The following is a 25388-nucleotide window of genomic DNA, read 5'->3' on the forward strand; positions in this document are numbered from 1 at the left end:
ATAAAGTGCAATGTTATTAATCTTTGTTTAAAAGAAGATCCTTTGCCGAACAGTAATAAATGATCTTGATAGATTTGTCAGGAAAATGAATGATAATCATTTGCAGATAGACACGAGCCTAGTATGGAAGATTAATAAGAAAATATGTATTGGCGTCATTAATAACATCTGCTGCCAATGGACTCGTATATTGGTTGCAGCCCTGAGAGCGATGTGTTCTTGTTAGGCTGCTGCAATTCATCCCGTGCTGTGAGGAGCTGCTCGGTGCTCCCGGGGCGATGACAGCCTGCTCCCCAGGAAAGCCTCACTGGGATCCCAATGCCGACGCCGCATCCGCCGTCGGATGAGCCCGCCATCGCCGAAGCCCCGGCTCTGGAAGAGCAGAGAGGCTGAAATGAAGAATAACACGAGAAGGAAACTCATCCCATCCTCAATATTCAACCAGGAGGAAAAATATTTTTTTCTTTTATAGGCCTTTTTTATTTCGTTTTAAATTTTTTTTTCAGCTAATTACGTTGTTTTCCTTGAAAATACAAGGAAAGGTCAGGACGTTTTTGAGACAGCTTTGGTTTATTTCAGTGAAACATTTCAGACTCCCCCTCCCCAATCATTCTTTTTCCTTTTGTTTCACTTCAGTGGTTCAAAGCAGAGCAGTAAGTCAAATAAACTTACCAATGAAATGTGTTCCTCCTGTGGGGTGCACAGCTGGCTGCATCTGGCAGTGCGGATGTCTCCATTCCTTCTCAGGGCCAAGCTCAGAGATGCAGTCACAGCTCTCAGGCAACATTACTTTAACTGACATAGACATCAGCATTTTAAAGGAAACTTCATCTTCCAGGGCCCAGGAGGTGAGATGGGGAAGGGAAGAAATCAACATCATATAACCAAAGATCAAAAATGTTTGTGCCATTAAAAAAAAAACCCACACCAAAAAACCCCAAAAAACTTAGTCAAATTCAGTTCTATTCTCTGCAAAACTGAACTTGGGGGAAAAAAAATAATCTCAAGTGTTTAAAAAAAATGCCCCAGTTTTGCTCATCCTGTCCTGCATTGCTTTCCCCATGGCTTTAGCAGATGTGTGGCCAAAAAAAGCCAATAAGGCCATGGAGCCAAGTGCTACTGAGGGTCTCTGTGGCTCAGGAGCACTCGGCACCTCGTGGCTCTAGGCAAGGAGGGGAGAGCCCCGATATTTCTAAATGCACTAAAAACGTACCTGTTATTATTAGACATTTACCAGCTCTTAATCACAGCTGGTAACTTGATTTCCTCTAAATGTTTTGAGGCCCCCTCTGATCCGGGCACTACCTGCTTGAAACCGAAGAATGGAAAGGCAGAACAAATTCTGTGTTGTATTCCTCTTACCCAGGGATGGGTGGGCAACCGATGGGGCTGAGATCTCCCTTGTTCAAGGGAAATCTACTTTTTCCTCTTAGAATGAGCAAATGCTTATACTGACCTGCATAAAGCCAGCACAGACCTCATCCTGCATGGCCAGTTCAGTCTCCTCCATCCAAACTGAGGACAAGCCGTGGAACCATGACCTGGGCTTCCTGAGCCAGGTGGAAACAGAGCCTTCTTTCTTCTCTCCTTGATGAATCATGACTCATTTTCTCCTCCCTGCACAGCCCATGCCTGGTGACCTGGATGTGTCCCTCGGATGCTGGATTGCAGGATCACATGCCTGTGGGCATTTTTAGCCTTCTCCAGGTGAGCACCCTAACTACCAGGCACAGATATTAACAGGGGTTATTGCTGTCTCTCCATGGTTTAAAAGATTATGGCTGTGCCACATGCCACGTGTGGCACCAGGATGGGTCACAGAAGCCTGGACTTGCTCAAGAAAGCGAGGCCCTGGATCAGGTCCCAGGGAAGGATATTTCTTTTCCCTGAGACAGCCGGGTCACCGCGGTCCCAGGGAGCCCTTTGTGTGTCAGTGCAGGACAGATCACCACAATAACCCAAAGTCAGGATTGGCTTGGTTACTAAGGCACCTTTATTGCTGGTAATGCTGTCAAGGGGCAGCATCAGCCTGATGAGCAAACAGGCTGGGGCTGTTGTGAGACCCACTGTCACACAGCAGAGTGGGGAGGATAGGGGGCTCGGGAAGCAGGAAGAAGCTCCCTGTTCCCACTGCTGATGCCAGCAAGGCAGGAGGGGTGGGGTGGAAGGGGTCCAACACAGATCCTGGGGTGGCTGGGGAGCCAAGGTTGACACTGCTGAGCTAATCCAGTGGTCCCCACTGACCCTATTTGAATTTTACCCATATAAAAAAGCTGCAGAGTGTGTTTAAGTCTCCTTCTGCACACCAGGGTAAACCAGAAGTCCTTCCCCTAAATGCATCGGTGCAAAGTCAGCCCTGAGAGAGAACCCAGCCATAGCTGGGCTTTCCAAAGCCTTTGCTCCTTGCTGGGCTTGACTTTGCACCTTTCAACTTGACCCCAGACCTCCAGACTTGGCCCACATCCCAGACGTGACTGATGTTGAGTCTTTGTCTCACCCTATGGGAAAACTGAGCCCCGCAGTCATTCCCACCAAGCAGTGCCTCCAGGGAAGGCAAAGAGTGCCAGTGGGTGCCTCCAGGGACCATCACCAGGGACTCTGTCATCTGATGCTTCCAGCTTAGACAGGGAGGTGAGAGAAACCAAAGCCACATGTTTCCTGACCCCACCTCAGCCAAAATATGCCCACAGGAAGACATTAATGGCCAGCAGGAGAACAGCATTGGCATTGCAAACAGTCTTCCACAGGGGCTTTTCCTCAATGCTGGTGAGTCTCTGCTCCAGGGCAGCTCTCTCCTCCTGGGACAGGGTGGGCGTGGGGCTGGTGGACAGACCACAGAACCACAAATACAACATTTTCCAGCAGGGAGGCTTGGCTGCTGCGAGAGATAGACCAAAAAATGGGTGTTAGAACCTACTGGAACTTTCCCTCCCTTTTCCCACTAGTTTGGAGGTGCATTAGCCAATCTGCGGTGGGGTTTGAGAGGCACCTGGGGTAGGACATGTAATATCATGATGGGAATGGGAAAGGGAAAGGGAAACTTATCCCTCAACCATGTACAGCACAGCCTGATTACAGTCAGTTGATTGCAACACCAATCACTCATTAGTTAATTAAGAGACTTCTTCCCCCTCCTCCCCAGCCCAGCTTCCATCCACTTTCAAAAATTCCTGACAGCATGATGGTCCATTTAGAGATATCCTGGCTTGTTTATTACACATGGCATGCCAAGTGAAGTGTGTGTTTTAATTGTCAGCCCGGTGCTGTGTGTATTTCAGTGGCTGTTCTTTCCAAATATAACCTTTTTTTGAAATGCAGGATGTCATAGGGCCTTGAAAAAAGGTGTTACCCTGAAAAAAAACTCATTAAACTGTCAACTGCTGTATTTCGCATTTCCTTCCCCATCATTACTAATTACCAAAATACCAAGACACTTGTTTATAAAAATCTGAGCTAGTTAAGTGAAATAGGAATTGATAAGAACTAATAAATAATGCTGAATGACTGCAGTCAACTCAAAACTTATTCTACTGGTAAAAAAAAAAAATTAAGAGATTTCTTTAGTTGTACTCTTCTGTTTGGCTTGACTGTAATTGGTACCAGTGTCCTTTGGACTGACCAGCAAAAGGAAGGAGTGAAGAAATCTCGTGTGTGCCTTTATTCTGAGGTTTCTGCTCTGTAACCTTTGAAGGTTAAGCTGAAAACCAGAAAGCTGCATTTTTTAATAGATTCACAGAATAAAGCTCTGTCCACTCTGAAAAGAACTTGCCTATGTAGCATCTGCTGCTACTGTTCTATCTCCTGACAACTCCTTAAGTTCATTTGACCCTTCACTTTCTTTTTTATTAGATACCCTTGGCAGGACACACAGCTATTTAAGCTCTGAGTTTTAACCATGCCTCATATCCTAAAAGAAGATGAAAGATACTGTTGGCATTATGTAAAAGAGAGAACTGAGGCTTGTAAACGTCCACAAAGTGCACAGGTCTGCTCCCTGGGTCTCACAGTCCCCTGTGTTATTTTGACACAGTTTGTGGCAGCATCACTGGGTAAGTTTGGTCCTAGCAATGACGAGGACAGGAAGGGATGCCACTTTCACATGCTGAAAGTTGCAATTACAGAGCCTGCCACGACTTCCATAGCGCTGGTGGCAGCTGCTTGCTTTGGCTAAGGCTGCAGTGGTGCTGTGGAGCTCAGGGGCATCTTGGTGAAGCACACAAATTGATGCAGTGTCATGGCACAAAGCCCCAGTGTCAGTGGGCTGAGGGGCAGCGTCCCTGCAGCACAGACCTCCACCCTCCCAAGGGATGTTCCCAAGTGCCCATTAAACTCATCTAAGGAGTCCAGCAAACAACTGAGTGTCCAGGCCTGAAGTGCTAAAATCAGCCTGTGACTTGGGCAGAACTGGACCAGGGTAGTTTGCATTTGTTCTAGGGAGGAGGAGGGAAAGCACTTCACTGAGTGGTGGGTTTTCTTTTTTTTTTTTCGGCAGCTCTTCTGAACCATTTAGAGAATTGTAACACAAAGTGATGTTGGGAGGACCAAGAACCACAACATTTTCATTTGTCACATTCTTATAACTGGTGTACCTGTAAATACAAGCCCAGACTCCAGTAAATGCAACAGGTGGCCTCTCATGAGCTTTAGGGACTTGCATGAGGTCCTGGCTGTGCCCTCACATGCACATGAGCGTGTCTGTTCACAGACAATCACCCTACCTGTCTCCTCCTTGTTGCCTGACTCTGCACTGTCGACCAAGTCGCTCTCTCCATTGGCTGAATTGATCTGTGCTGCCTCACTCTTGCAGTTTTTCAGGTCAATGGCAGGTGCTTTTCTGTGTCTGGTCCACCAGGTCAGGCATGAGAGCTGCAAAGTGGGACAGAGAACAAACAAGTTATTGCCTGTCAGTCCCAAAGTGTCACGACAGTCACCTCCCTCTTTGGGGAGCACAGGTCCAAGATGGTGCTGAGAGAACTGTTTGGGGTGATCTCCCACTGTCCCTCACCTCCCTTCTGCACAGGTGGTGCCATCCAAACAGAATGAAAAAGCCGAGGAAAAGTGTGAATTAATCTAGTTTCTTTCCTTCTATTTTTTTAAATAACCTGTTCCATCCCTGTCTCTATCAGGAGTAACCTTTTAGTAGACATTGAAGAAGCAGCTTCCTCTTTATTAGTCTCACATGATTGACATGAAATAATGATGATCTGCATCCTGAATGGCAGCCCTCCAGTGGGAAGGGGTAAAAATCAATCAAATAACAATTAAAAAAATAAGCCAAGATATCTCTCTGGTAACAGTCACAGACAGCAGTTGTACCATTAGAAGATTTTGTTTTCAATTCTAGACTTCTAGAATTGGGCCAATACAAGATATTACCTCTCTCTGAAGTCTTTCAGTGAAAGAACCATCCAAAGCCACAGAGGACAATCAGTCCTGGGCAGGCTGCTGTGGCTGCAACCTCCTCTGCTTTACAAATGCAAAAAGGTCTGAAACTCTCATCCCAGAGCAAGTCTGAAAGTATTCTCCTCCCCAGGAGTGCACGCAGGGAGTGCACAGGAGGCATCAATTTTGCAAACCTCTCACTGGTCCTCTAGCAGCTGTGGGGTGGAGTTACCCGCCCCAGGGGCTCAGGACTTTGGATTTAAGCCAGGCCTGTGGCTGCTTTGGCTCACCACAGCACACCAAGGAGGTTGGGGGCATCAGCACTTCCCAACCCCTGCCTGCTCTGGCCAGGCCAGGCAGTAAGGACCACGCTCATCAATCCCTCTCAAACACAGCTGCCCACGGGCCTGTCCTCCTGTTCCACCCACAGCTGCCTGGCAGAGAGGTGCAGGATGGCACTGGGGCAGTGGTGACAACGGGTCAGGCAAAGTCACACGTGTGCCTGAGCAGCAGCTGCCTCCCTGCCCTGCCCACATGGAAATGAACGTCTCAAATGGGTCACTTCCAAAGCAGCGTGAGTTTAATCTTTGAATTTTACACACACAGATCTAGGCAGGAGTTTCCAGCTGACACAAAATGTTGCATAATTTCCAGAAGATTTATAGCTTTATTTAAATCATTTTCAACCAAGATGAGCACTGGGCAGGGCTAATCTTTCTTGTCATGATGTGCTAAATTGCTTTGATTTGATGATCCTCATCTTTCTCAGGGATTTTTTTTTTTTAATCACTTGGGAAATGTCACTGGAACATTGCAAAGTTTCAGGGTACTAAAGGATTTCCAAAACTTTTTCTTTTCTCTTCTCTTCCCTCACATCACTGAATTGCTCTCCCTTTACACTGCAGCAAAATCTGGCAGGGCTGGGGTGTACTTGGGGCTCAGACTCCACCAGATGGAAGCAATTCTTAAGGGAAATCAGCATAGGCACACAGGTAACCTCATGACACATCATCCCACTGACCCACCCAGGAGCTGGTGCATCGATTATGGCCAAACAAAGCAAACCACCACCTTAGAGAGCTCCCTGGTGAAGCACCTCATCAACACTCCAGCTTTAAGCTCCCTTGTGGTGGGTTTTGGCTGACTGATATTCCTTGAGATCCCTCTTTCTCCTCTTTGCCACTGCTAGAAGGACACGTGCAGGGCAGAGCAGCAGGTCTGTGTGGCCATGGAGGCCTCCACAGGGCTGGCTGTGCTTCCCTGGCACAGACTTCCAAAGGGATGGGATGGGGGAGTCAGATGATGGTGTTTTGCGTGCCTGAAGAAAGCAAGCAAAAGCATAAGTAAGAATTGCTGAGAGGGGAGCTGTGTCAGCATAACTGGCTTGGACCTTGGAAATGCTGCCTGAGGCCACCATGCCCAAGGGCAGGGGAGTGGGAAGGAGCAGCTTGGTGGGTCCTGGGGAGCCCTGTGGCTCTGCTCCCAACTGCAGAGCCTTGTGTGGACACTGCCTGGGAAGCCCTGTGTCCCCTCCTTAGTTTGCTGCTCTGTGAGTACCTGGTTCCCACAGGAGCTGAGTGAGTTTGGCTCTCAGTGGCACTAAATGATGCTGTGGGAGCTTCAGCTGCAGCACCTCAGAGTGCACAGGGTGAGGTCAAGCCAGCCAAAGGGGGCTTGGTGCTCCTCCTCAGCTATGCACCAAAAGGAGCTACTGAAGCCAGACCTCAAGACACAGGGAAAACAATCCAACCCCAGAGTACATCAGGTGGAATTGCCAATCCATCAGCCTGTCTGGGTGAGCCCTGACACCTGGGGAGTTGACCTGCTGGTCTGGCATTTGTGCTTTGTGGGCTGTTCCTTTTCACCCTCACAGTCTCCTTGGATAAAGGAGTTTGCAAGAACTCAGCAAAGTTTTTCTTTTGTTGTTTGTAAACTAGAATAAATCCTTCTGTTCCAAAATGCCATCTGGCACCTGACAGTTGTGTTTCAGCTTCACAGTCTCAAATTTAATTGTAAGCTCTTTTGCAGGGTTTTCAAGGACAGCGTGACACAATATGGACTACCTACAATGAAGACATATGAACTCTGGAGCATACCAAACAAATTCCTTGCATACTTGTTTTCCAGCACAGTATCAATCACCACAGGGATGGGAGAACGTCCAAAACAGCAGGAGAAAATGCTACAGCTTGCAGTTCTCAGATTGTAATTCATTTAAAGCCAGGAACATTAGCTGTACCACTAAAACATCAGATACAAATCTCTTTTCTCCTTTTGCCCATTTACCATCTCAAAAGCATTGAGATTCAATATTTAAAGTTGTCCAGTGTAGATCCTCAGCCGGTGTAAAGCGACATAACTGTGCTCAACAGCTGTTCCCGTTCTTTGAAGGCAATGGAGCTGTGCTGATTTACATCTGCTGAGGTATGATCTATCACTGTATTTCCTTGGCTTTGTCTTTTTGGCTTGTTTTTCTTTTCTTTTTGCTTGACAAAACAAATGACACAATTCCTAGCTCCTATACCATGTCTTCCATCATTCCATCTCAAAGCACTGCGGTTAAGAACTAGCAGGACTAGCCCTGTGCGATCCTTATGGGAGAAATATCCGAGGCTCACAAAGGGAACTGGCTAACACAGGGGACTGGGAAGCACTGGCACTTCAGATATCCTCACCCAGGACACCCACTACCAGCCCATCAGGGGGACATACAGGCTCTTCCCCAAAGGATTGCCCACTTCCATGCCAAACCCCAGCAACTCGAGGAAAATAATGGCCAAACACGAAGGCCAGTGACAGTTTCTATCCAGAGAGTTGGAGCTGGACACGTCCACTCTGATTTCTACCTCCTGCCTTTCCTTCTGTCCTTGAGCCACCTCAGCACAGCCACAGACTCACTGGAGATGAGGAGACAAGCCCTGCTTGCAGGGCACCATGAGAAACCACCCCACCAGTAGTGACAGTCCAAACCTACACCTGCACTCATGTCTGGGGTGAGTCTGACTGAGAAAAATAAAAAAAGCTGATCTTAGTGCTAGCCACTCAGATTCCTGCCAGACAGGCAGTAACACTGTCTCCTACCTCAGCTTAAACCCCACACCTTCACTTTGACTGTTCTCTTTAGCAAGCTCTCCTCTCCCCCTGGCTCTCCAGATGTGCCTGGGAGGCCAGCCACCACCCCTCTCATCCTTTGTTCCTCTGGGATGGCTGCACACAGCCATTTCAGACAAAATCCTGTCCTCCCTGACCTTTTTGATTCTTTGAAGGATATTTCAAATAAGGTGCCTCATATCCAGCACCTGTAAACTCACATTTCAGTAGAAATACCACTGAAAACATCTGCCGAGGAATCTCTTATGATCATAACCTCTCTTTCCCTAATTCTATTATAGTAGGCCTTCATCCTGAACTGCCCCTCCTGAAAGATGCTGTAAATGTTTTCATACCTCTGAGGTCACAGCAAAAATCCTGTAGGTGCTGTGGCCAGTTTCTTCATTTCCCAGACTGTCAGTGTGATGCTCCCTATTCGCCAGTGCTGTGTTAATGCATCTTATCTTGCTATTGCTGTGGGCAGGGAGCACTGCACATGTTTAGTTATCACAGGTCAGATGATGAGTGGGAACTCATTAAACCACAGTAATTAATTGCTGGCAACCATCTGGCCACCCCTGAGCAGTAGTGAACAACATAAGCGGCAGAACTAATGCTGCCTCCTTGCCAGTATTTCTCTCTCCCATGTGGATCCTCTGATAGCTAATAAAAGCTGAGAGTTTATCTCGAAGCAGACACAAAGACTCTCTCTCTCCCCTCGTCTCCTCTATCTGAGCACCTGCTTTCATGTAATCTTTAGGAGAGGGGTGTCTTTGACACCACTAACATTCCCATCAAACATTGATGGAACTGGTTAATGCTTTACAGGTTATGAGGAAGCAACAGATAGAAAATGCATGCAGTTAGACAGGAAAAAATAGGTCTTTTAAATCGATCCAGTAACCTTTGCTTAGAAGTGGATGGCAGTTTTGTTATATTGGCAGCTGCTTTAAAACTTGGGACTGGAAAGAGTTGCTTTAAGGTCTTATTATATAAAACCTCCCAACTCTGCACCATTTTAATGTGCTAAGTAAAAGAAAGTTATGCTTCACTCAAAGTTATTAAATTTAATTGAGATCACATTGGGACAAAATGTTATTTTCCTAAATGCCCATGTTGCAAAAGATATTAATCTTGTTTGCCTGCATGATTGATGCTGGCTCTGCTGAAACAGGCTAGATGCTACAATTAGATATATTTAATTCCTCCTCAGCAGTGCTCTGTAATATAATTTCATCTCCTTCCCTTTCTTCTTTTCTTTCTATTCCAGTTATGATGGGCTGTGGTGTCTGCCCAGCTCCAGGCACAGCATGGGAACTCACACTCAATTTGAAGCACTCAGTGCCCCAGAAGCATTAACACTATGCGACCTGGGGAATAGAAAGCTGAGGAGCAAGGGCTTCTTGGCAGCATATGCATTACACACCATTTCTTAACCATGGGAGGAAAAGAAAAGGGCAGATTTCAGAGATTTTTGGTAACCAAAGGGGGGCTCTGAGAAAAGGGTGTCACTGCAAGTCACTTACCTTTTCTTCAGGGATCGGTGGGGTGCAGACACTAATAAGGACGATGACAATCGCAGAGAGGACACAGAGGATGAGGGCAAAGTAGAGGTAGTGCAAGTCCTTTAGCACAGCTGGTCTTCTGTCCTCCTCACCACAGGACGGTGTGCTATAAATAAACTCGATGATCATCCGAACCAGACCAACAGCCAGCCCAACCATGAGGCCCCAGAAAGCACCCTGAGAAAAGCAAGCACAAAGAAAAAGTCACTGCATGTTACCTTTGGTTGTAGTTTTCCTTCTCCTCTCCTAAGATTTTTCATGCCTGGTGGAAATCCACACTGACATGCAGCAAAGGGGGATTTTTTTTCAGTTAAAAATCCTCATTTTCTCTCTCTGTGTTTGAATGTGGGACAGATAGAGCACGAACAGTGCAAGAATCTCCTCCTAACTATTTCTCTAACTAGACTTTAACACATCATCCCTAAATTGCAGAACAACCTCTTTTTCATGCTTTCAAATGAGACTGCCAAGAAGTGCCACTTGCAGTGACTTCTTGGAAGCAAACACACACACACTAGAGTCTGGGCTAAGATTCACTAACACACCAGCCAGGGAAAGGCTGCCTCATTGTCACACTTTAGCAGGACTGGCTCTGAGTTTAAAGAGTCTCAAAGGCTAAGTGCTGAGAGGAGAGATATTTACTTATTTTATCAAATTAAATACACATATCAATTGGTTGTTGACATTTCACTTACAGGCTCATTAATCCTCTTGCAGAAGATTGCCAGGATGAAGAGAGCTGTGATGGGTGGGGCCAGATAGCTGGTTATGGACTGAATGTAGTCAAAGAGCTTTCCACTGTTGGCTGATTGAATGATTGGGATCCAGAGAATACTGATGACCACAAGAATGAGGATAAACACTCTGAAAGATGATGATAAAACTGTGTTAGCTCTGCAGGTGGTGGAGTCCACCTGAAAATGAAGTTTTGCAGCAAAACAGACTCCCAGTTATTCTCAGGATTTCCTAAGAAAAAACCCAAAGGTCACTCTCAGGAACCTTTCCTTGTGTACACAGGAAAAGAGAAAATTGTTCTCTTCTAGAAAGTAATTCAACTCATTCCCAAAGGTAACTTCACAGTCTTGAGAGTGAGCTGTGCTAAGACCTGCCAGTCGACATGCAGGAGAGATCCACAACAGCAGTGGATCCACAACCAGACCTTCAGCCTGGTGTGTGCTAGAGTGAGAAATGATCTTCAGTGACCTCGCTCTTGGATGAGACAGAGATAAGGAGCTGGAAGCTTGTGGAAACAATCTTTCTGCCACCTTTCCAAGCAGTTAATATGCTCAGTCTCTTGTTATTAAAATTGGGTTTGGGTCTCAGGTGCATATTATAACACTTTCACCTTTGCACTGTATGTTACAGAGGTTTATCCATATTGCTGAACAAGAGATAGAGCTGGGAGAATCAGCTTTGCACTTTTCCCTGAAAAAAAACCCAAAACAAAACAGGAGTAATTGCAATGTATCACTCCTGTCTGATGCAAAAATAGTATGCTATTAAAGACGTCTGGTGTTAATGACCCCAGAGCACCTTTGGCTTTTCTAAAAGCTACATTTAAAGCAGTATTTATAATAAGTTTAGAGAAGACAGAGCTAATGGTCTACCCAGCTCAGTGATACACTCAGTGTTTCTCTCTGACCAGGTCTATCCAAGATGAACCTGGAAAGCATAACGCTCTTTCCCAAGCTGTGTTCCCGCTCTGTATTATAGGCACCAGATTTTTCTCAGTGAGTCCAGCCTGAAGAATTTAAATGCTGCACTCAAAACAGATGATGAGAGGAACGAGACATAAATAAATGTAAGGACCTGCCCACAATCATCAGCTCCTGCTCTGAAGCCTGTCTGCGGATCCGCTGCCAGATGTCTATAACGAAGAGAGTGCTGCTGCTGTTGAAAATGGAGGTGAGGGAACTCATCAAGGCTGCCATCATCACTGCAATCATCAAACCTCGGAGCCCTGGGGGAGCAAACGAGGGAAGGAAAATCAGCACTAGACCGTGGGCCCCTGAGCACTGGTTTTTTCATCCCAATGTCTGGCAACTGCAGTAAGATTTCCACATCCTTGGGATTGATAAGGGCAGTCTGGTCCCCTCGTGCAAAGCTCATGGCCACCTCCCCAGGTGTGTTTCTTACCATCAGGCATGAGTTCAATCACCAGTTTGGGGTAGGCAATGTTGGAACAACCCACTGCAGCTCCACAAACCCTTTTACAGATGTCTGGGTCCACGCAGCCCACTTCATCTGTAGAAGACAGGGAAACAACAAGAAGTCAGTGTAAACCCCACTGAGCTACAGGTTGTTTAGTTAAAGGGAACAAATCTAAATGCTTTGAATGGTTTCATATAAATTCAGAAGTGCAGCTGGAATGCAGCTACAATGAGGGGAGCTGAACAATATTTTACATCCTATAATAAAGGCAAAGCTTTGAGATGACATTTTGCAATTCTGTTCAGGGCACAGATAAAACTCTCCTGGATGTTGCATAATTGTAATCCTTCATGATTTGTCATTTGTGGGAACTGGATTGTTTCCATGAACCTGTCAGCTGGGTTCCCAGGGATGTTGCAGGCTGACTAAATCCTATTCAGGAAACCTGGGAGATAAGCACTTTCCTCCAAGACTGGTCCTCCTAACCAAGGTATTCTTCCTGGGAATAGGCATGCTCTGGAGAAACCAGCAATGAGAGTTCCTTGGGAGACAAGAGCACTCTTTTGTATAATCCACAAGGAATTGAATGAATCTGTGTGGTAGATTGTTAAAACTCTCCAAAATACCTAATGAATGTATTTCCATAGGACCTGAAGGACAGCCCTCAGTGCTCCATGTATTTCATTTCATTTCACTGATTTCCTCAGACAGATGGATGCAAGGTCCACAGGGATGGAGCTATATGGCCCCAATGGAAAATATGCCCCATATGGATACTCCCAAAGACTTCTGCCACTGTGGGAGAACTGGAGGCGGAGGAAGGGCGTGGGAACACTAGGGTACAACAGGAATCTATATGAGCACATCTGCAGGACAGCAGTTCCTAAGATGTAAAAGTGCTGGCAGACCTGTGTGGGATTAGTGGTCCTGGTAGATATGAACCCCTGTGGCAAGGAACACGGGAAGACTTACCTGGGTAAAGAGCTCTGCTGATCATTCCTGGCATGACAAGGAAGAACATAGGGAAGATTTTCAGATATCCTCCCAACACCGATCCACCTTTGGCATGGGAAAGGTTCTTGGCAGAGAGAGACCTCTGGACTATCACCTGCAATCAGTGCAGAAATGGAACAGAGAGTAAAAAGGAAGCACAACAGAGAGAGAGCAGGATCCATCCTCTCTCCGTCTCTCCTTCTCATGGATGACTTTCATCCGACAGGATCCCAGGATGTTTCGCATGCCAATGGCAACTTTCCCACCTCAGTTGACTGCAGCCTGCTGCCACTGCTCCAAGCTCAGAGCACAGGCTACAGGAGAGGGCAGCGTGGAAATTTCCTTTACAGGAATAATTTTGCCCTTGACTGAAATGAAGCCACCTTGAGGGCTGGAGACAGCAGCTGTATAGCAGCAAGAGACACGGAATGAAGCAGACTGTAGGTGATTTGGTGAAAGCTCAGTGGTGGGGTTTCATAATTATCCCATCCTGAAGTACAGAAGCAGTGTGTCTTGAGAAACACGTACAGATTTCCTTGTTTGTGGCTTGAAAAGGAATAAGAGACATGAGACATCTGGGAATATGAATGGCTTGTCTGGAGGTCTACACAAGGTCACTGCAGAGCCAGTTCCAGACCCACATTTTTATACCCTTGTCATGCTAACTGCATGAAGACTCCCAGTACTCACCAGACCACAGTGGGATAAAGACAGGAGAAAATAACCTGTTCTCACTGCATTAAGAAGTGCACAAAGTTAGCAGCTTGCTGAGAAGGCGGAAGGAGGGAGGTATTCTGGTCTAGACCAGTAAAATGGTACTAACTCCTGCTCAATGAGACACAGGTAATTTTTCAGCTCACAGATCCACAAACTGAGGACTGGGCTGACAGTAACAGCATGGTGGTTCATCTGCTAAGGGAAAGACTTTCCTTACCTGGTCAGTGCACCAGCACCAAAGAGCCAGCACAGAGAGACCAAATATAAGGCCTGGCCAAGGAATGTCTCCTGTGATGGGATCCCTGAACAAATGAAAGGCATCTGCACGTGGGAGGTGACAGGTCGTGTTTGGGACTGTGATCTTTGGTATTGCTGTGCTGTATTTCTCCTGAAGTCCTTCATACCAGCCAACTTTCTCAAATCCTGAAAAGAAAATGCCAGTGATTTAAGGGCTGGTACATCCTGCAAAGTTATTATCTTATCTGAGTCTCGTGATTACTTTTCTCTTATCTTCCTCTTATCTCCTTTCTTTTCATTCCACCCTTGCTTTTGGCAGTCAAGGTTTCTACAGAAGTCAGTTGGATTTTGCCCAGAGTCCTTGTGGTTTAAATAGTGCATCCTGGAAGAGGATCAATGCTGGAAAATCTCCATGATCCTAATCCTCACAATGTTCTCAGCATCTAGTCTGCACTCAGACACCGTCTAAGAGCTAGAGCAGCAAGGTATGACATGAAAAAAGATATACCTATGTTTCTGATTGCCAAGGAGGTTTAAAGCAAAGACTGATGATGGTCAGTCCCTTGTTGCTCTTTATTTTTTTACAGTGCTCAGTTACGCCCACATGAATCCACAGTAACTCCCAAAGTCAACAGTGAAAGTCAGCAGGATTACTCTGAACTGACATGAGCTTAATGAGAGCTGAATTTGGCTCTGAGAATGTGATGTTTCAAAGCTCTTTGGCAACTCCAGTGAGGTGAAGTTATCCAGAGCCTCACCTCCATACCGTTAGTGCAAAGGATGAAGCAAGCCTGATGACTCGGAGGATAAGAGCTGTGCTGGCACCACTTCTGTGCGTGGTTAAAACTCATTTCTGCACCACACATGAAAGGGTGAGGCACCCTGCTAAGGTCTGATGGCCTTGGGACCATTAAACCCTTACCTATGAACATGAGGACCAAAGCTCCCAGCACCATGATCACGGTCTGCAGCACGTCCGTGTAAATCACAGCTGTTAAACCACCTGTCAGGAGAACCAGAGACAACAGGCAGAGTGTGTCACCACGTACAGGGAAACAGGTACTTCACCTGGAAAATGTTGTCCTCGGCCCCAACTCTGTGATTTCAGGACAGACCCACTGGGAGAAGCTGGCACTGAGCTGGTCCCCAGGAGCCCACAGCTGTCAGAAACCCTCCCAGGAGGAATAGCCTGAAGGGCTTTTCCACATTTATGAGAGAACTCAGAGGCACGTTAGCATCCTAATACCTAAAGGTGGTAATTTTGCAGAACGAGAAAAAAATGGTGAATACGGGCAGTGGGATCTGAGAGCCTTGTGAAGTGTTAGGAAATCCTCTAGAAAACAGCGATGTTTCCCCCATTCCAGTTTCCCTTGGGCCAGGAGGGGAGAAGGGAATAGCCAGAGGTCTCCAACAGCTGGGAGTGATAGGGCAGGTACTACCAGCAACCAGGGCAATCTCTCCCTCAGACCAGGACCTGAATACTTTCCCCTCTGTAGGAAATGAAAAACTTATATCCGAGGCTCCAGTTTATAAAGTTTCCTTTAAAAATCAGCTATTTACCAGCTATGGTGTAGACAGCAGTCACTGCTAGCAAGACCACAGTGGACAAGTAGAGGTTCCAGCCCAAAGAGATTTGGATGAACAATGCTCCAGAAAAAATGTCTGTCTGGAATAAAAAAACCCAAGGGCAGTCTGGCATTAGTAGTACTTCGTGCGAGTGAAATCTAATAAAGCAGCTTGCAGCCCTCTGCGGCTGAAAGCGTTGACGAGGGAGGACACCACGAAGGTGAAGAGGAGGACAGAACTTTTGGGGCTGTTGGCTGTGAACCTTGTTCTGAATAAAAGGAAAAACTTTCCTTTAGCTCAGAGCTCTCGGGATCTGGGAGCTGGGGGGAGCATGAGGGTAAAAATCAAGGTCCTATGCCAAGGGACTAAAATATCATCAAAATAGAGATGATCTTCATGTCACAGAATCCTCAGTGGGACAGACAAGCACTGGTGGAAATTGTCACTCCTTTTGCTGACTGTGAAGACATTCATGGGCAGTAGAGCCCATGTATCCACAGGCAGACATAGGATAGAAAGCAGAGACCACATTCTTCCCAGGACTACCTCTTGGTGGGCTAGTGCCCAGGAGACACCCCTACAGAATTACTGGTGTCTTACACCATGATTTATTTATCTGAAAAGGTCAACAGCTTGCTTTTCTGGTCATGCAGTTCATCCTACCAGAATGACTCCAAAAAAACAGGTTTTACCTGCTGAGGAGCTCACTAGGAATACAGAAACCCCCATTGGCTGTGTTTTGTTTGGACCTTTTGGCAGAGAGAGTGGCACCAGAAACTGGGTGAAACCCAGAATTACACAGATAACATCATTCAAAATTGCAGAAGGTGATATGGGAGATGTTTGTGTTGGGAAATCAGTTGGAAGGACACCTGTAAATCTGGAATGGAGTGAGATACAGGTGAAGAGACATTTGCCAAGGGAGACAGGAGGGATGGGGCAAGAATTCCATTTACTGTGCCTGAAATTAGCACCTTAAAATCAAGGACCAGTGCAACCCCTGCCCTCTGCAAACCTGAGACAGGACTAGCACAGTCAGTACACCACAGGAATCACGGTGCCTTCTGGGGTTTCACTTCCCAGCAGGAAACACAAACACCTCTGTAGCCATGCAGGATCAGTTCTCTGACAACATTGCTTATTGAGATCTCTGTTTTCTTTGCGAGCCAAGAAGACTCTGCAATGCCCTAGTTGTTAACCTATGTTTGGGCAGAAAGCACAGGGAGAAAAATCCTTCTTGTAACCAACTGCCTGCTGTCCAGCCAGCCGCTAAATGAGCTCTGCACAAACAATAGCACCCCTTAATAGAAAGCACCTGTCATGCCCATAAACTCCACCAGCCACATCCATCAGCCACGAGTGAATTGGCTGCACGGAGGAGAAACCACTGAGATGAAACAGCACTGACGGGGGCCAGGGTCCTGCTCTGAAAAGCACTGGCAAATTCTGCTCTGCTGAAGGTCATTCTGAAAGGCAGCTCTGTTTTTTGCCACACGGCTGTGTGGCTGTGCACACTGTGGGCTGTGGCAGGAGAGGTCTTCCATTCACCCCCTGATGGGTAAGGAGGCTTCAAATGCCTCTTGGCAAGACTTCACCCAGGGCAATGCTCCAGACCCACAGAGCAAAGCTCCTGGTGGCAGTGGTGACAGCAATGGGTGACGTGACCAAGAGCTGCCCGTTAGAGGAGCAAATCTATCCCACCCTTCCCGCCTGGAACTCCCCTTCATGTCCCTCCCAGGACCTGAGACATGATAAGCCTGGGAGAAGGACTCTGAAACCAGCTGCAAATCTCCAGTCACTGCTTCCCAAGGCAATTTGGCAACTAAATACTGCAGTAGGGTCTAGTGAAAACTGACTTGTACTGGCCTTGGGACAATGAGCTGGAGACAAAGGACTGACATCCTTAATAATTCCTATAATAAACTCTGAAATACCATCCTCTCCCTCCAAGGGCATAGGTAGTTCTTAGTATCTGAGCATAAATTCTGCTTCTGTATGAATGGCATTTAAAAGGGGAAATACTCTGCAGCTTACACTGCTTTTTGGTTACCGGCAGGGTACAATGCTACAAGCAATCCAGAAAAGATGCTGAGCTTTGTCTTAAGCCAGAACATACCTCCCTTTCACTGTACCCTTTTCGTACAACATAAGTGATAGAAAGAGAAAGAAATAGCCATAACGTACCTAATGCTGAAAACTCAGCTACAAGAACAGCAGCAGGTTTATGATAATTTAATAGAATTTCACCTCTACAAGATGCAGCCAGCCAGATTCTCAGATGGGGTAATGCTGCCCTTCCTCTGTCTCTGTTGCCTAAGGTTTGATCTGATAGAAGAGGAAAAGCAGGCAGACAGCTCGTGGTACTTATACTGTTTAGTAATTAGCTGCACATCCCTGTAAAGTTCTCACTGTGTGTTGCTGTTTAATGAGGGCTCTCTCTCTTAGGATAGGTCTCCGTGATCAATACAGAGGCAAGTGTTTGCCTGAGCAGAGCAGCACAAACACACTGCTATTGTTTCTGGGAGCTGAGCTGGTCCTTTCAAGGACATCTGAGTTCTCCATGAGCAGCCCTGAGTTGTACCAGGATGACCTACCCCCGCCCTAGACACAAGGGTTTGTGTTCAACTGGATACATACGGATATCTTGGTGAATATGTAGAGAATCAGGGACAGTATGGACATGTAGATTTGTATCCTCTGCCCTCCAAATCTCTTCTGCAGGTACTCGGGCATGGTGACTACTCCTGCTGCGATGTAAACAGGCACAAAGATCCAGCCGAGGGCCAGAAGTGCCCAGGTGGCCTGTTAAAGAGACAGAACATAAAGGCACATGATTCAACACATGGGAACAGCTTTTCCCTAAGAAAGCAGAAAGGTACAGTGCCATGCAATGTATTGGAGAAGCAGTCCAACTTTTTCTTCCTGCTCAGAAGATGAGACAACCACTGGAGGAATTATTACAATTCAGTTAGAAGCTTCTGAAGTTCTTCTCCTAAGCCCTGTGTCTCTCTGTCACGGGTGGCACATCCTGTTCCATCTCCTGATCTTTCGGTCAAGGTGGTGTGTCTGTTTGCTGTGGCTCTCTGAAAGATGATGCTGTATTTGGTGGCCTTTGAGGCCACTGATGCTGTGGCAGTGAAGAGTTAAGTGATTCAGAGCAGGATGGGAGCATCTGTTTATTGCTTGATTAGCAAGTGATGAGGCTGAGGCAGCAGACTGTCCCTGTGGAGCATAAAAATAAGCAACAGCAAGACTCTGCTGGGATATTCTCCTTGCAGGCTGACACAGATGTGCTTCTGTCACTGGTAGATAAAGGGGCAGTTCAGTTGCTCTGCCACAGGTGAAGAGTCTTTTGGAAGGTGTAAGGGCATCTCCTACCATGTATTTCTTCTCTGATTCCCAGCAAAAGCCCACACAGGAGAACTTGAAGGTAAAAAAAAGCCATTGGATTATCAAACCTCACCCCCTGGCTGTCTTGGGCCATTACCTTTCATCCAAGTACCTTACATTAGTCCAGATTTTATTTCAATCAGTTATTTAAGTTTTCAGAAAAGAAACTGATCCCTGTGAGCAGAGATTGTGACTGATTGAGGAGAACAGCCATGGCTCCTGCAGTGACAGAGACTGGCTGAGGTGAAAGATGCTCATATGATCCCTCTGGCTGAGTGATGTCCCACGATAAAGGGAGAGAATAATGGCATATCTAAGGTGCCTTTCCACTCTGAAAGAAATTAATCTAAACTCATGAAGTTAGATTTGCCCTGACATACAATCTTGTCTTCATGGGCTTCTAAAGTGACTTGAATAGATTTCCTAAATTACAGCAATATTGGTATGTCCTATGTGTACCAGGCTGAACACAGTCTCTGGTTTCTTCACAAAGGACTTAAAGGTGATCTTAATGGTCCAGAAAAAAACCCAGTCCAGTGAATAGATATCCCAGGAAAGAGCTCTCGGTGGGCCCTGCCTGTGCTGTGGCAAGTACCCAGCACCATTAGCACTCTCTGCTGATGTAGACAAGAGATTCAGAGTTAGATGAGTTATGTTTATTGTGAGGCTGGCACTAATCTCACTCTTCATCACTGCAGCTGAGAAATTTCATTAGCATCGCACACAAAGGGCCCGGTTTTCATGCTTTGTGCGGTGTCAGTGGCAATTTTCCAGGCCACCTCCACAGGGCAGAATCAGACCTGCCTTCACACCCAGATGTTCTCCCCAGAGATGCCACATGTTGGCAGCTGACAGGTGAAGGCAGTGTTGCTGATTCTCATGGATTTACACTGAATTTAGGAGAACATGGTGCTTTTTTTTTTAAACTCCCTGTACCCAGAATCCTGTGATTATCCAAGTACCTTTCCAGCATTCGTTATCTTTTATTTTAATCTTCATGAGTGCAGACTAAAGCTTAAAATTATGGCCACGTGCTTCTGAGAAGGTCAAAGAGCTAATAACTCTAATGGATTCCACTTAAACTAAAACAAAGATCTCGTGTTTTCAAGGCTCTCGGAATACCTGGAGGCTTCTCTCATGAGGCTTGAGCACTTGTTGCTGCTGATACTGTTAAGCACCTGATTTTGGAAGCAAACCCACAGTCCATTTGTAAACAGCGACATCTTAGTTGACAGCAAAACTGACTTACGTTCCACTCAAAGGCCCCAACAGCAAGGCCCCCAGCTGCTCCAGTGCCTGCCAGGCCGATGAATAAACCACTGCCCACGTTGCTTGACATCAGGGATGCCCCAATCTGAAACACATGGCACAGAGACAAAGCCCACAAAGTCACCCTGAGGAACTTCTATATCAGCCCAAGCATTTTGCCCTTTTCCCAGGACTTCATCTCCTTGTAGTTAGGTAGCTGGATGTTGATGGACAGTTGAGTTTTCTTTCACCTTCTAAAAAATACTCTACCTTTTTGTATCTTAAAGTATGTGTGCCTCCTCCCTTCCACTGCCCCCACCCCAATGCAAAGCTTAACCTCAGAATCAGGGTTCACTTTGTCAGTGGTTCTCCTGAGACACAGGCTCCTTGTGGGGAGAACAGCAGGGTGAGGGAGGTCTGGTGTCAGCCAGAGATACCTCAGTGTCCATGAAATGTGATGGATTTCCCCATTCCCTTGTTAGTCAGACAGCAACATGCCTGCTCCGACCTTGCTGACCCTTGCTCTACCTCCCCCTGTCTTGCTGACAGCCCCTTTTTAAGTTTTGCACTGAACATGGGTGGTGGTGGTTCACACAGAGACAGTGACAAGAGCACTTCCTTGAAGCTCCTCCTAAGGGAGGAGATCCCTGAACCGTGGCACGGACAGTGTTAGAAACATGCAGGTTATTTGTGTTCAGCGTGTGTGTTTGAAGCGATCCAGCTCTGCAGCAGGCTGGAAAATGCTAATGGCCTCAGGTTAACTTCAACTGCAGGCTGTGGGCACGGCAGGCTGTCCCTACCATGGCTCATTGACACCCTAATTGGGAGAATGCCAGCTCTAAGGCTCCTTAAACAGGGCAAAGGCTATCTGACTAAACTACTATTTTAATTGGCACAAAGCCTCACCTCCTTTCTTTATGCCAGCATCAAGTCTCTCTCAGGGTCAAATGAGTTACCAAAAGGACAAGCCAAGACCTTTTGTCCTAAAGTTTGCTTTTAGGCACATCGCCAACGAGGAGCTTTTCTCTCCTTAGTATTGCTACATGTGAAATAAGGGATGATAGAAGTTGATCTGCTTCTCACCTTTGAGCAAGGTAAAACATTAATATGACATCAACACCCACACTGACTCCTGCTGACAGCTCTGCCTCCTTGTCTAGGAAAACTCTTGATTAGAGAGCTGGTTGCTGCAACATGAATTAGCAACTGGTGCTCTCAAGAAATGCAACCAGTTTTCCTGATATGCAGATCACACACAGAAATAGAGAAGATACATTGCAGAGGAGCAGCAATTTAATATCAGGGTTTAGTTGAGGTTGTTTAATTCATAGCTGAAACCTGTCCCTCCCATAAAAAAAAGTAATAAAATACATGTAAGCCAGCCTTGAACTCAAGGTGGAGGCCACAAGGAGCTGAGCCTGCAGGAGTGCTGCAGAGGTAGAATCAGCTCTGACAAACAAAACTGGAAAGGGAACAGCATTAGAGGTTGCTTTGAACCTAAAATGGTTGCAAAGAGCCAAGAACTGACCTGTACCCAACAGTCTCTGTGGCCACCTGTGCCTGGAGCCAAAAGCAGTAAGAATGTTTTTGGGTTTGTTTTGGGGCTTTTTTAATAGAAGGGGGGGGGGAAAGAAGAAAAAAGAACAAAATTGAGGAAAAAATGTTTCATTTTAGTATCTTTTAATTTTCCCCCTCCTAATTAGAGAAAACCATCAAGCTAAGTATTTTCAATTAAATGTCACTTGGCCGAAACAGTAGTATAAAGAACATTTAAGAAATGACAGATTTTAGAGAGGTGCATGTGTCTCTGATGGAGCAGGCTGAAAATCTAGCCTAGTGAATTTATGGGCAATGCACAGCCAAAGTTAAAAAAAAGAAAATAAACCAGTGTTTTGGTTGAGAAGTGCATCCTGTTACCCACGACTCACTGGAGAGATATATGGGTTATACAGAGTCTGGCGTTGGCTGAGAAGAATCTTTATTCCTGTGGTGTTTTTATTCCTTTCAAACTTTAAATTATCTTTGTATGTACCTTTCACTCCCAAGAAGAGGTGCCTTCAATCTATTATTTTTTTCTTCATAGTGAAGATTTATACTTCAGTGGTTTGAAGTTTATATCCCCTACATTGTTAGTCGATAAACTCAACTTTGCTCTAAAGAGCAAGGGCTCAGAAAGTCCTGGGCTTTGGGATCATTTTTTCTTCAGTCTCTAAATGCTTTTTTACTGGATAGCACATTCCTAGATTACCTAATGCTCTCTTGACTTGGGTACAACTATCTGGGGTGAGTTGGGGCTGAAGAGTTTCAAACCCAACTAGACTGTCAGCAGTCCCTCACTTCCATCAGTGGGGACAATTTCATTGGTGTCTTTAGCAGAGAAATTGAGAGTTGGAAAAATGTGAAGATGCTGAGCTACCCTTTCAGCCTGGCAGCCCATTAGCAAAGCTGAATAGGATGATCCCTGACGGATCCTTCATTTGTCCTCTTCAACTCAAGAATACAGTCAAAACATGTAAGGACTGGGTCTCCTCACCAGACCTGCCCTCCTTGCATCTGGAATTGCTTTCAAACCATGAGAAACAGAGGGATGTGTTTCACTCACAGGCCACCAAGTCATGGATCGTCCAGCTAGGAAATAGCCTCCAATGGTCCCCCGGCTTGCTCGTATCGATGACTGGAAGCACAGGAAAAAGAAAAGTGTTTTTCCCCATTCACCCACCCTCGAGTCAGACCAAGCCAGGAGAATCCTTAATGCTTGGTGTCAGCATCAGCTCCAAAAGTTTCTTTGTGGATCTGTTAAATACACAAGGTTTTGCCCACTGCTTCCACTGATCCTTGTCCAGGTTTCTCATAGTCAAACTTCTTTGGAAAGAAGCTGCTTAATACCTGTTTAATAACTTCTCCTTGAATGTACCAATTGGGAAAGAAAAAGCAGTTCAGCCAGCTAGAACACTGTAGGTCTCTGTGACCTTTACCAGGCCTTCACCAAACAACATGAACAATATTTAGCAACAATCTTTCCAAAGATTTTGAAGTCCCATTTCAATCTTCTCCACCCCAACCCTGGCTTTTCTTTTGCCTCCTGCCCACCCACACCCTGATATTAGATTGCTCTGCAGCACAGGAGGTAAGCATCACTCCCAGAATGATCTCCTGGGAATGATCCCTTGGTTGTCCCCATGTGGGCTGGGAGTGAGGGCTCACAGGAGGGTCACTGTCACCCCCAAACTTGCTCAACAGGCTCTGGGATAACAGTGAGGGCAGAGGATGCCATTGGGTACAAACATCTTTGTACCCAGGAGGGGTCCAGGGAGGATCTAAGTGTCTCTGCCTCAGGTAGACCCAAACCCAGTCCCCTTGGGGACTCACCCATATCCCGACGGCGAGGACGAAGACAAAGTACAGAACCAGGACGGTGATGTCTGCCACTCCAAAGGCTGCTGCCGTGTGCCCTGGCAGTGCCGGCGGCTCCGTGCTGGCTGGGATCGGCTGGGTCATGGCTCTGAGCAAACTGCTGATCTTCTCCCTCAGACTGGACTTTGCTGCACACTGGCCTTCATCATTTCCCCTGTAATAATTAACAAGGTGAAGAAGGTGGGAGTGGGAGCCAGGCAGGGCTGTGGCTAACATTTTCCAGCAAGGGCTTGGTCTCCATGGTTCATCAGTGAGGATCTGTGGTGTGAGGATTCCTCATTGGTGACATCCACTGAGATAGCAAACAGGCAAAGGTCACATTGCCCCACCCCAGTTTCACATCACTCTCCCTGCAGCATCCTATAGGGGAAAGTTCCTCCTAAGAGGAGCTGCCTAGAAGGGAGTTGGTCTTTCTTCCTAGTGGGGGTGGTAAGGATGTTGTTCTCTGCAGGCTGGGTCAGCACCAGCACCCACATCCCAGGGACAGGACCAGCTGCAGGTGAGTGCACTGGTGTCCCCTTTCTTCACTCCATGTGCTGCCTCATTCCCCATCCTGTGCTGCAGCTCAGGGATGGTCTGTGCTGCAGAGACCTGCAGCCACAGTGGGCAGACAGCAGACAGAGAGCAACAGGGGAAGTGCAGGTAGGAGGCAGCTGAGTTTCCTTGGAAGGCTCTCCAGCGTGCACGTGGCCAGCAGAGAAGGAGTTAAACAGATTGTGTGACAAGCAGAGCCCAAGCCGGGTCACCTACATGAGTCGGGGAAGCTGCAGTGGCAGCAGGAGCAGCAGCTATCCTGGGGCATGGGCAGGTATGAGGGGGTTGGCCCCTGTCACAGAACAAAGTGTGAACCACAGGTCGTTCTCACTGTCCCACCAGCTCCCAGTGCAGCAGAGACATTTCTCTGTCTGGTTTGAGACAAGGCGGGAGGACCCCCCTGAACCAGGACACAGGATGTGGGTCACACAGCCCCTCTGTCCTTTGTTGGGACAGCTTGGGGAGGATCACCCGGCTGGCAGAGTCATTCCAGAGCTGGCTGTGGGACACAGCCTTCTCCAGGCAGACCCCAGATCTCAAAGCAGAACCATCTCCTACCTCCCCCACGGTCCCTCACCACATGACATACCACAGAGGACATTTTAAACTTCAGTGAGCTTTGCTTGTTCTTGGTTTCAAGGGAGGCAACAAAACCTTTCTCTCATTTTGCTTTATCCCCCTCTCTCCTAGAGTTTTCTCGCAAATGCTGGCTACCTACTTGCTCATTAATTGCACTGCTAACATGAGGCCCACATCCACCCCTGCTCCCCAGTCTCAGGCTCCCTGGGAGCGGTGCCTCCCCATAGTCTCATTATCCACAAGAGGCTTTTCAAGACTGAAATGTTTCAACAAGCTGAAGTACAGTTACCAGAAATTAAATATCTGGAAGCCTAAATCCCCAGGTGTAAACAGGCAGCTCTCCCTGCACAGAGCTGATTTACACTCACCCACACACTTCTCCCTCTTAACACCACAGCACCTGAAAAAGACAGTTGCCTAATCCTGAAATGCATCAAATACCTGCTCAAGAAGCAAACACAGCCAGTATCTCCAGTCTGCCCAAACCAGGAATCCTCCTCCACATGGCAAGCCCAACTCACA

At 46.7% G+C, this 25388-nt stretch overlaps 1 protein-coding gene across 3 annotated transcripts; it reads right to left on the reverse strand.

Annotated features, from left to right (window-relative positions):
* Positions 1 to 253: 253 nt before the first annotated feature.
* On the reverse strand, positions 254 to 23871 carry SLC5A9 (solute carrier family 5 member 9). 3 transcript variants are annotated; one of them, XR_003534188.1, is made up of 16 exons: positions 23709 to 23871; positions 22942 to 23013; positions 20341 to 20445; positions 18339 to 18503; positions 15696 to 15801; positions 15058 to 15138; positions 14116 to 14321; positions 13161 to 13296; positions 12174 to 12281; positions 11847 to 11997; positions 10733 to 10901; positions 9999 to 10214; positions 4719 to 4866; positions 1457 to 2875; positions 673 to 831; positions 254 to 372 (listed from the first exon to the last, which is right to left on the reverse strand). XR_003534188.1 is itself a non-coding variant. In XM_027683064.1 (14 exons), exons 1-14 carry the CDS (start codon positions 23835 to 23837, stop codon positions 2670 to 2672), a joined length of 2001 nt encoding a protein of 666 aa, XP_027538865.1. In that variant the 3' UTR covers positions 1226 to 2669. The 3 variants fall into 3 exon arrangements, 1 of the variants encoding a protein (XP_027538865.1); XR_003534187.1 differs by having other exon boundaries at positions 1457 to 2878; XM_027683064.1 differs by lacking the exons at positions 254 to 372; positions 673 to 831 and having other exon boundaries at positions 1226 to 2878; positions 23709 to 23837.
* Positions 23872 to 25388: the final 1517 nt, after the last annotated feature.

Source organism: Neopelma chrysocephalum, unplaced genomic scaffold, assembly GCF_003984885.1.
Source record: "Neopelma chrysocephalum unplaced genomic scaffold, ASM398488v2 Primary Assembly neopelma1_64, whole genome shotgun sequence".
Lineage (NCBI taxonomy): Eukaryota > Metazoa > Chordata > Aves > Passeriformes > Pipridae > Neopelma > Neopelma chrysocephalum.

What these genes read in the sequence shown, in the direction of transcription:
- SLC5A9 (XM_027683064.1), bottom strand. Translation starts at nt 23,837, where the DNA reads ATGACCCAGCCGATCCCAGCCAGCACGGAGCCGCCGGCACTGCCAGGG. An exon ending in ACATATTCACCAAGATATCC is followed by an intron (nt 15,802 to 18,338) that starts GTATGTATCCAG and finishes TTTTTATTCCAG; the next exon opens with ACAGACATTTTTTCTGGAGC. An exon ending in TGCTGTCTACACCATAGCTG is followed by an intron (nt 15,139 to 15,695) that starts GTAAATAGCTGA and finishes TTCTCCTGACAG; the next exon opens with GTGGTTTAACAGCTGTGATT.